Raw genomic sequence first — 11,602 nt, 5'->3', positions numbered from 1 at the left:
CCCTCCTCTCCTCTCGATCCACAGAAACCGCGCAAGAAGCACCCGATCCCCCAAGGCAAATCGGCAGGAAGATCGCCGTCGTCGTCGCCATGGCGCAGAGGGCGCTGGAGCTGACCCTGATATCGGGCAAGGACCTCAAGGACGTGAACCTCTTCTCGGCCATGGAGGTCTACGCCGTCGTCTCGCTCTCCGGCGACCCGCACTCCCGCCAGCGCGTCGCCACCGACCGCTCCGGCGGCCGCAACCCGACCTGGAACGCGACTGTCAGGTTCACCGTGCCGGCCAACGCCGCGGGGTCCGTCCACGTGCTGCTCCGCGCCGAGCGCGCCCTCGGCGACCGCGACGTCGGCGAGGTCCACATCCCGCTGTCTGAGTTGCTCTCTGGCGCCCCTGATGGCCCTGTGCCCGTCAAGTTCGTCGCCTACCAGGTCCGCAAGATCGGGTCCGGGAAGCCCCAGGGGGTCCTCAACTTCTCGTACAAGCTTGGTGAGGTCACCCAGGGCCAGGCCGGTGGCGCTTACGGTGGTGCGCAGGCCGCGTACGCGCAGCCTCCCCCGGCCGCCGCCTACCCTCCGCAGGGCGCGTATCCTCCGGCCGGCAAGGCCGACGCCTACGGGGCTCCATCCGCCTACCCGCCGCCAGGTAACGCGTACCCGCCTCAGTCCGCGTACCCACAGGCGGCGAAGGCCGACGGGGCAGCAACCGCTGGTGCCTACCCACCTCCCTCCGGCTACCCACCTGCCGGAAAGACAGGCGAGCCATCCACCGCCTACCCCGCACCAGCCGGCTACCCACCCGTTGGTCCGTCAGGAAAGCCGGCGAAGGCAGGCGAGCCAGTGACGGCCTACCCAGCAGCCGCCGCGGGACCCAGCACCGGAGCTCCCTACGGCGCCCCGCCCCCGCAGTACGGCTACGGGTACCCACCGCAGCAGCCTGCCGGGTACGGCTACCCGCCCCCGCCTCCACAAGGAGGGTACGGCGGCTACGGCTACCCGCCGCAGCAGCCCGCCGGATACGGCTACCAGCAGCAGGCCGTGAAGCCGCCGAAGAAGAGCGGCATGGGGATGGGCCTGGGCGCGGGGCTCCTCGGAGGCGCGCTCGGCGGGCTCCTCATCGGCGACATGATCTCCGACTCCGCCGGAGGGTATGACGCCGGCTACGACGCCGGGTTCGACGACGGCGGTGGCTTCGACTTCTAGAGCAGTCGAGGAGGATAAGATATGCGGCAGCACAGTTCTTTTGTACGTCCTTGGTATTTCTTCAGTTCTTTTTGCCTTCGGATTTTCTGCTCAAAATCGCCGGCGCCTGTGGGCGCAGCTAGTGTGATATGGTAATGTAAATATGAGTTTTAACATGATATATTGTGAAACCTTTTTGTCTCGATTGGACTAGAATCTCTGATAACTTGGCCGTATTGTCTTTGTACTCATTCATTCGATTCGTTTGATCAAACTTTGCGTGTTGGAACTGTAATATTCTGGTCTTGTGGTTGACGTGTTTGCGTTGGCGCGTTAATGTTGGAAAACTTGGCGTGACGGTGAATGAATTCCGGAGAGTCTGGTGTGTTCTTATTGACTTCTTTATCGGTCGGCTGGTGGAATTTTCCGCTTATCTTGTGAGGAAATTTCTGCTCTGGGTCAGTGGAAGAGTGGGTTCAGCCGTTCAGGAAAGAAACTTTCGGTTCGAAATAGTCGTAGATGGCAGTGTCGACACTCGGCACTGTATGGTGCGCCTTTCCATGGCAATGCCACTGTTTGGTGCCAACTGCCAACATCGTGCAGACCAGAACTGATCTCGGCAATAATGCCATTAAGAAAATGATCCCAACAACAGATGCAGTCTTGCAGACCTCAACTGCTGGCCCTGTTCTACGCAACAATGTCAGAAAATAATGATGTGAACAATCTCCCTGAGCTTCGCAACAAATACCAAAAAGGATCTGAACTGTCCATTCAGAAAAATGATGCGAATAGACAGGCCTATTGGAGTTTCTGCAAAAAAGAAAAAAGACAGTCCTGTTAGGGCGTCTCCGTTTGTTCGTGCGTAATTTTGTTGGTAAAAATATGTTCATGTCGTCAACAAAATACAATTAGTTCAGTATGCTGTGTCAATGTTGCTCAATGATATTCTTTAAGAAAACTAACATGGCTGCCCCTGTGTTTTCGTCTTAGGGCTTGTACAATGACCGTTGGTTAATTTACATGCAGCCTTGTCCTTCTTGCTCTGCCGTCATCAACCAAATACAATTAGTTCAGTAGGTTGTGTCAACGTTGCTCAATGATACTCCCTCCATCCCATAAAATAAGAGTTTTTTTACACTAGACTCGTGTCAGAAACGTTTTTATATTTTGAGACAGGGAGTATTATTTAAGAAAACTAACATGGGTTTGCCTTATGTTTTCATCTTAGGGTTTGTACAATGACCGTTGGTTAATTTACATGTAACCTTGTTCTTCTTGCTCCGCCGTCATCAATAATACTAGTTCAGTAGGTTGTGTCAACGTTGCTCAGTGATACTTTTTAAGAAAACTAAAATGGTTGCCCTATGTTTTCATCTTAGGGCATGTACAATGACCATTGGTTAATTTACATGCAGTCTTGTTCTTCTTGCTCCGCCGTTCCACCTCCTACTGTTTCCTGCCCTCCCCGCAACCCCTCCGCCTTGGCGCGTGCATTTGATGGCCGATTATAGGCCCCACATGACCCAAGATATAGGCCCAATCTTTCACTTCCAATGCTAATTTTTTAGTAGGATCTTAAGTATTGATTTTTTTAACAGTTCCCATGTTATTTGAGGAAATAGAGTAGTCTTATTCCCTACTTTTCCTTTTGACCTTTGATGTTTTCATTTTCTTTGTCAGCATATGAATCAATTTTATTGTGACATAACCATTAAACTTAAACCCATAGACTACACAGTAGGGAGCAAGCAATCATAGTAGAAAAGAGAGATATATTCGTCCTTGAACGTTCTTTTTTTGACCAAAAACAGTAGGGAAACCCCTAATGTGAGTCTTTTTCATTTATAATTAGTAGTGGCAATGTACAATGGTGTAACATAAAGAGCATGTTACAAAGTTAGTAAGGAAAACTAGGGAAATTATACATGTCTAGCAAAGGTCTCATGCCCTTAGTGGTGGAGACCAAGTGTTTTTTTACACTTGACAACATAAGTTTGGAAGTTGTAGTGTTTTTTCTTTTCTTTTTATTGGAAAGTCCAAGTAGAGAGTCGATGGGATTTCTATTCCACGCGCGGGTCGCTGGATACTGACCACATGCCCCCGCTGGGCGTTCTTTCTTCCATCGGTTTTGGGAATGTTTGCTTCTATAATCTTCCTTCCAGCAAAAATTCCCCTTTTCTGATTTTATATGTTTCTCCCTTTTATTTTCCTTTATTTTGTAAATATTAAATTTCATTAATATTTTTTGAAAGCCATTCATGAACATTCTTCGAATTTGCAAACATTTTTCCATATCTGAGATTTTTTTGAATCCATGAACATATTCAATATTTTTGACCATATATTTTAAAATGATGGAGATTTGTTGAAATTCAGGAATGTTTAAAAAATTTATGAACATTTTTTTGAAAATTCATATTTTTCTAAATTAAGGAAATAATAAATCTTAAACATTTATGAAGCCAACATTTTTTGAAATTCGAATTTTGTTAGCTTGCAAGAATTTTTTTAATTCATGATTTTTAAATTCACAAGCATTTTTTAAGATCTATTTTTTTTTTCAAATTCATGAACGTGTTATGAAATCCACAAACGTCTAATGCTCTTATATATCGGTTTTGCAATGTATTTTAACAGAAACCATAGGAAATAAGAAAATCGAGCCAAAAAACGGCCGGCAAAACTCTATAGTAATTTTTGTTTCTTTTGTCAATCTCAAGATGATGTACCGGCTCAGTCTTTCAAAGGTGCTCATAGGGTAGGGTGTGCGTGCGTGCATATGGGTGAGTGTATGCTTGTGTATACGAGCGACCTCGATTTTGTTGTGTTCAAAAGAAGATTCATTCCTTCGACTTTTGTTTTAGAGCGGTAGTAGATTTTTTTTTCTTTCGAGATACGCACCAGCTAGTACAAAGAAAGAAAGTAGTGATGGGGGCCATTGAACGAGTATGATGGAAGAGGCCGGTCCGGAGACGAGAGGCGACTCCGACCCGAGAAAGAGAGGCTCCTGGGTTGTTCGCCTCGATATATATACGCCAGCCGCCGCTTCCTCCTCAGAGAAACCCGGCTTTTCAGTTTTCACCCCCAATCCACCAAGAGCCGCCTCGGGTCGTTCACCGTCGGCAGCGCGGAGCCGGAGGAGGAGGCGTTCTCCATGGTCAGGAAACCAGAGGCGGCGATCCTCAAGGCCAAGGCCAAGGCCAAGTCCAAGGCGCACAAGGAGGAGGTGGTCCTCAAGGCCAGGGCGAAGGCGGAGGCGGAGGCGGCGGTCCGCAGGGCCAAGGCGGAGGCGGCGAAGGAGGCGGGAGTCGTCAAGGCCTGCTGCTGCGGCTCGGACGACGACGATGTGCCCTACGACAAGGTGTACCACGACTCGGACGCCGAAGAAGACAGTGACACAATCATGGCCAGGATTGTGGCGCGGTGGGATATCTTCATGGAGGAGGAGGCTCGCTTCCCTGACCAGAAGTATGACCCGAACAACAAGAACCAGGTCTGCCTCCCTGTGCAACGCACCGGCGACGCGTCGCCCGACTCGGATGATGAGCACGAGTACTACCTCCGCAAGTTTGGGATGATGAAGTAGGCTGGGCGTGTTCTGGTGTGAGAATATTGCCGGCGTGATCTCCGACTCGGCCGGAGGGTTCGACGCCGACGGTGGGTTCGATTTGTAGAGCGTCGGAGGGGGTACGATGAAACCAGAGTTCTTTTGTAGCACGTCCTTGTATTTCTTCAGTTCTTTTTTTTCCGCGTTTCTGCTCAAAATACAAGGTTTAACATGATATATTGCTAAACTTTTTGTCTCGACTGGACTCGAATCTCTGATAGTTTGGTCGTATTGTCTTCGTGCTCATTCATTTGATCAAACTTTGCGTGTTGGAACTAGTAGTAATATTCTAGTCTTGTGGTTGACTTGTTTGTGTTGATGCGTCAGAGCATCTACAGCCGGACATCCCAAACCCTTCTTAAACGTCTGTGTGAGTGGTCATTGACGGGTCACGAAATTTTGATCTGCCGGGTGACTCAAATGGGCTATAAATGACCGAACTAACCGGCACCCCTCATATCCAGCTCAAATATAGGAGGGATATGAGGATGCTCGGGCGCGCCCGTCACGTTGGACCCGACCCACGCTGGTTCACCCGAACCCACATATATTCCTCCCAATCCGCTCACCGGACCAAGCCGTAGCCACTTCACTTCACTCCCCTTCGCTACCCCCAACCTCGTCTCCGGCGGTCTCCAGCATGGTGGCAGCGGATCCGAGTCCTTCACCTCCAGATTCGTCGACCCCGAGCTCATCCCATGCGGCCTCGAGTAGGATATGGCCATCCGGCTTGCGCTCCGCCGCTCCTGGGAGGAGGCCCATACACGGCAGCGCTCGGACTCCTTCTGTCGGGAATTCATTGCGCCCGCCCAAATGGTGCATGGATCTGGCGCTACGGCAGCCGTCGCTGCCTCACCGAAGGTGATGCGGTCCGTTGGTGCGCGAGGCCATGGACGCACCGAGGGCGTCGTCCGACGCAAACATGGCGCGACCTGCCCGTCGTACGAGGCAGCGGGCGTGGAGGCGGCAGCAGCCCTCGTGGTGGTGGATGTCAGTGAAACAGAGTCGCATTCTCCGGCGCCCGGTATGGTGCACCAGTTCGGACGCCGCAACCGCGTCGTGGTGGATGTCGCCGGCTTGTCCTGGGACCAGTGGCGGTGCCAGAACTGCAGTCTTGTGTAGTCATTTTCAAATTGTGTAGTCAAGTATGCAAATTTGAACAAAAAAATTCAACATTTTTACAAGCATATACTAGTTTCATCAAAAAGCTGGGTAGTCAAGCTGATGAGTGGCTTCGCCACTGCCCGGGCCGGATCAATCATCGATCTATTGTCCACCGGCACCCAATTGGTTTTGGGCTCCGACGAGTAAGAGTAGGGCATGGGAAATGACAACGCCTTGAGTCCCATGAGCCGGCTCGTGTCCCATGCCCTACGCTACCTTGACAGCGATCGAACCAACCATGTGCGGAGCATACGTTGACAGCCGGCCGGCGAACATGACCACGGTGATCGGACAAGCTCTGCTTAAAGATCGCTACGTTGCATGTAATAATATGGATTTAATGTATCTGGATGTGGATTACATCATTTGAGGTGTGATCGGTTATGTCTGCGGCGCGTCCGTGGGCGTTTGAGGGGCCGGATTTGCCCGTCGCAGCTGTAGATGCTCTTAATGTTGGAAACTTGGCGGGACGGTGAATGAATTCCAGATAGTCTGGTGTGTTCTTATAGACTCCTTTATGTATCGGCTGGTGCAATTTTCCGCATCTTGGTGTGGAAATTTCTTCTCTTGGCTATAGTGGAACAGTGGGTTCAGGAAAGAAACTTCAGGTTCGAAATAGTCGTGGATGGCAGTGTCGACACTCGGCATTGTATGCTGCGCCTTCCCATTCTTTTTTAGGATGAATGCCGCCGCTTTATTACGTAAACGTAGCTAGGAATCTTGTCCGAAATGGTCTCGAGAATACAATCTGGCGGTGATGAAGCTGTATATCTAGGGTAGGATCATGGACCTGTCCAAACTACCCTCTTTAAGGACATCTCTAGAAGAAACCACCTTTCAATCTACTAGAAGTGTTTCACTCGACGAACTCGAAGACACTCGACCATGAAGCCAACCACTCGACAGCCAGGAGATCTAAAGTCGCTCTGCACACAATCGGCCGGTCATTAAGTAGCTCTTATGATCATCATAGCACTTTATTTGTGGCGTTACCAGTAACGCCCGATCTTAATGTACCTTAAACCCTACATAACTGAGGGCCGGAGGGGTCTGGCGAACTCTATATAAGACACCCCCCTCCTCAGTGTAAAGGGTTCGCACCCCTGTAACTCATACACGCATAATTCAGTCGACCGCCTCCGGGCTCTGAGACGTAGGGCCGTTACTTCCTCCGAGAAGGGACTGAACTCGTAAATCTCTTGCGTATACAACTACTCCATAGCTAGGATCTTGCCTCTCCATTCCTACCCCCCTACACTACTGTCAGACTTAGAACCACGACAGTTGACGCCCACCGTGGGGCAGGTATCTTAGTGACTTATTGGAGAAGTTGCGATTTTTCCGATCTCCTTCATCATGGTTTCATGCGGAGCTCTGGTTGAGGGCCGCGAGATCCGTCTCGGAGCGCTCACGTTCATCGCCGACGACTCCGCTTGGCTTCAGGAGGCTCCACTCGACATCGACGCGCTCCCTATCCGCGGGGCGACGCACTTTCGCGCGTGCGTCCGCGGCGTCCTCCTGCGGCAACCGTCGACCCCGTATCGGTCGGCTCCTGTGTCGTCCTCTCTCCATGTTTCCCGCCGGCGCAAGCGCTCCGGTCGGTCGAGGCTTCAGCGGTGGGTGAGGCACGCGGTGGCTCGCCAGTCGGCCACCCGCCAAGTCGCGGCGATCGAGCCCGACAAATCTCTCTACGGCCTGTTCGACCTGTCGACTGGCTCCGCAAAGACTGCATCCGAGTGCGACATCAGTGATCCAGCGGTGGAGGTTCTGATGGTCGATGGACCACGCAGTCCTCCCGGTTTTCACCGCACCAACGGAGGCGACGGCGGAAGCGATCCATCGCATGCCCATGAAGAGTATCTCCCCGAGCCCCTCACTTCGCTGCAGAGGGAAGAACTTCGCCGCCGGAACATGGATGCGCTGCACACTCCTATCGTTGGAGAAACCCCCGAGGCTCGTGCCTTAGAGGACGCGCGCTTGAACAACTTGGCTGAGCGCACTCGACTGGAGAACATCCAGCGAGCACTCGACGAGCGTGCGTGACAACGGGTTCCGGAATCCAGTCGACGTCAACTCTTTCCACCACCGACTCAGGTATATCGAACTCTGATTCAGAATTTAGCAGCTGCAGCCCGTATAGCAGAGTCGATTCAGCCTTCCCAGTCAGAGGCTGGCAGAGACTTGTTACAGATCAGAGCATTACTCCGGGTGGCAGGAGATCAAAATTCAGCTGTATCGCAGTCGCGGAATAGGATTCACAGCAGATCCATCGCTGCAAATACAGTCCAGTCGGCCCATAGCCCAAGATCACTCCCGAGGCGTGAGGGACGTGGAGACCGGCGTGATCAGTACAAGGACCATGAGCAGTATGATCACCGACTCGATCGTGATGATCGACGTCGATTGCCCATCCCTCCCCCAAGGAGTGGATCGTACGCGCCTCGACAACAGGATGACAGACGCCATCACATTGTTGGGCGAAGGATTCCAGTCGACCCCAGGGAACCAGGCTTTGATGCGAGATCCGTTATCGTTCAAGGTTTGGTAGACAGGAACAGAGCCCACCAAGAAGGTCATGACAGAGATGTACCTACCAGCAGCAGAGTACACGTCTCAGGACCAGAGTGTTTCAGCAGAGCCATCAGGGCCGCGGTGATTCCTCCCAACTTCAGGTTGGCGACTGGAGTCAGTAAGTTCACTAGTGAGTCCAAGCCAGATACTTGGCTTGAAGATTACAGAGTGGCTGTTCAGATTGACCGCGGCAACGATGAAGTGGCCATGAAACACCTGCCTCTTATGTTGGAGGGCTCGGCCAGAGCATGGTTGAATCAGTTAGCACCCAGCGGCATTTACACTTGGGAAGATCTTGCTCGAGTGTTTGTCAGAACATTTGAAGGAACTTGCAAGCGACCAGCAGGGTGGACAGAGCTGCAATCTTGTGTGCAGAAGTCGAATGAAACTTTGAGGGATTACATCGAGAGATGGATCACGTTGCATCACACGGTAGAGAATGTATCTGATCACCAGGCAGTCTGTGCCTTCAAGGAAGGCGTTAAGTACAGAGAGCTAAACCTAAATTTCGGTCGAACCGGAGACATGTCTCTGAGTCGAATGATGGAGATTGCCACCAAGTATGCCAATGGTGAAGAAGAGGATCGGCTCCGGAGTGGCAAGCACAAGTCGGTTGCCCACGAAACCGGAGGAGGGAACTCCAGTCGGAAGCAGAAGCGGAAAGCTGAGCCAGCTGCTCCTGGAGAAGCCTTGGCCGTGGCTCAAGGAAAGTTTAAAGGGAATCCCAAAGGGTCTTGGAACCCTAAGAAGGTGAAGGACAAGGAAGGGAATGACGTGATGGATTTGCCGTGCCACATCCACACGAAGAAAGGTGAGGAGGGTAAACTCATTTACCTGAAACATACCACTCGATAGTGTCGGCTCTTGATCCAGCAATTCCAGGGGAAACAACCCAAAGATAAGAAAAATGAGTCAGACAAAGTCGAGGACAAAGAAGATAGTGATGATGGATATCCCCAGGTCAATTCCACCTTGATGATTTTTGCTGATGTTGAAAGCAAAAGTTGATTAAAAGTTATCAACCTAGAAGTGAATATGGTTGCTCCAGCGACACCCAGTTATCTGAAATGGTCTCATACTGCCATCACATTCGACCAGTCCGATCATCCGACACACATAGCCACCCCTAGGAGGCAAGCTTTGGTGGTCGACCCAGTCGTCGAAGGCACTCGACTGACTAAAGTTTTGATGGATGGTGACAGTGGCCTGAATATATTATATGCAGAGATGTTGAAAGGGATGGGTATTCCGATGTCCAGACTCAGTACCAGCAACATGAGTTTCCATGGGGTCATTCCTGGAAAGAAGGCCGAGTCACTCGGCCAAATTGCTCTTGATGTGGTTTTCGGTGATTCCAAGAATTACCGCAAAGAAAAGTTGACGTTTGAAGTTGTGGATTTCCAGAGTGCTTATCACGCTATTTTGGACAGGCCAGCTTATGCACGTTTCATGGCTCGACCATGTTATGTGTTCCTCAAATTGAAGATGCCTGGTCCCAAAGGTGTGATCACTATTACTGGCAATCGGAAGAAGGCTGAAGAGTGCTTTTAGAAAGGCTCAAAGATCGCCGATGCTCAGATGGCAGTGGTAGAGCTGCAGGAATACCAGAAAACTGCAGACCCGAGTGATTTGTTGCGAGCCATGAAGCCCGCTACGGAATCAGCGTTTCAGTCGTCCGGTGAGACAAAACTGATTCACATTCACCCGACCGACCCCAGTGCTGCTCCGACTCATATCTCTACAACACTCGACTCCAAATAGGAAGAAGCGCTCATCCAGTTCCTCCGTGAGAACTAGGACATCTTTGCATGGAAGCCTTCTGACATGCCGGGTGTTCCCAGGGGGCTGGCTGAGCACCGTCTACGAGTCGACTCAAAAGTGAAACCTGTCAAAGAACATCTTCGATGGTCCGCCGTCTAGAAAAGAAAGGCCATTGGCGAGGAGGTGGCTCGGCTCTTAGCAGCGGAGTTTATCCGAGAGATTTATCAGTCTGAGTGGCTCGCCAATGTTGTCATGGTCCCCAAGAAGGACAAGTCACTTCACATATGCATCGACTTCAAACATATCAATCGGGCCTGCCCGAAAGATCATTTTCCTCTCCCCCGCATCGACCAAATAGTCAACTCGACTGCAGGATGTGAGCGCCTGTCTTTTTAGACGCCTATTCCGGTTACCATCAAATCCGTTTGTATGGACCCGATGAGATCAAAACAGCTTTCATCACTCCATTCGGGTGCTTCTGTTATGTCACCATGCCATTCGGCCTGAAGAATGCTGGAGCCACGTTCATGAGGATGATTCAGAAGTGTTTCCTCACTCAAATCAGTCGGAATGTGGAAGCATACATGGATGATATTGTGGTCAAGTCACGGAAAGGTTCCGACCTGCTGACTGACCTTCCTGAGACATTTGCCAACCTCAGGAGGTATGATATCAAGCTTAATCCATCAAAGTGCACATTCGGAGTTCCTGGCGGAAAGTTACTCGGTTTTCTCGTTTCCGAACGAGGAATCGACGCCAATCCAGAAAAAGTTGGTACTATACTCCGAATGAAACGTCCTGTGCGGGTGCACGATGTCCAGAAGCTTACTGGTTGCTTGGCCGCTTTAAGTCGATTCATCTCTCGTCTCGGCGAAAAGGCATTGCCTCTTTACCGACTGATGAATAAGTCAGACAAGTTCGAGTGGACTCCTGAAGCTGATGCAGCGTTTGCAGAGCTAAAAGCCCTGCTCTCCACCCAGCCGGTGCTTGCTGCCCCAATCAGCAAAGAGCCTTTGCTGCTTTACATTGCAGCCACGGAACAAGTTGTCAGTACAGTACTTACGGTCGAGCGGGAAGAAGAAGGAAAAGGCTTTAAAGTTCAGCGCCCAGTATATTATGTTTCAGAAGTTTTGACCCCATCAAAGCAAAGATACCCTCATTATCAGAAGCTTGTATATGGGATTTATATGACCACGAAGAAGGTTGCTCATTACTTCTCTGACCATTCCATTACAGTCGTCAGCGACGCTCCATTGTCAGAGATTCTGCACAACAAAGATGCAACTGGTCGAGTGGCAAAATGGGCGATTGAACTCCT

At 50.9% G+C, this 11,602-nt stretch overlaps 1 protein-coding gene across 1 annotated transcript; it reads left to right on the top strand.

Moving 5' to 3' along the window:
* Nucleotides 1-82: 82 nt before the first annotated feature.
* On the top strand, nucleotides 83-1,383 carry LOC123072210 (protein SRC2; the record flags this gene model as incomplete). The annotated part of the gene is given in 1 exon segment (XM_044495777.1): nucleotides 83-1,383. A coding segment is annotated over 1 exon segment (1,110 nt). The 3' UTR covers nucleotides 1,200-1,383.
* Nucleotides 1,384-11,602: the final 10,219 nt, after the last annotated feature.

This window comes from Triticum aestivum, chromosome 3B, assembly GCF_018294505.1.
Source record: "Triticum aestivum cultivar Chinese Spring chromosome 3B, IWGSC CS RefSeq v2.1, whole genome shotgun sequence".
Taxonomy (NCBI): Eukaryota; Viridiplantae; Streptophyta; class Magnoliopsida; order Poales; family Poaceae; genus Triticum; species Triticum aestivum.
Note: the sequence above shows the minus strand (reverse complement) of the source record. Positions and strands in the feature narration are given on the sequence as shown.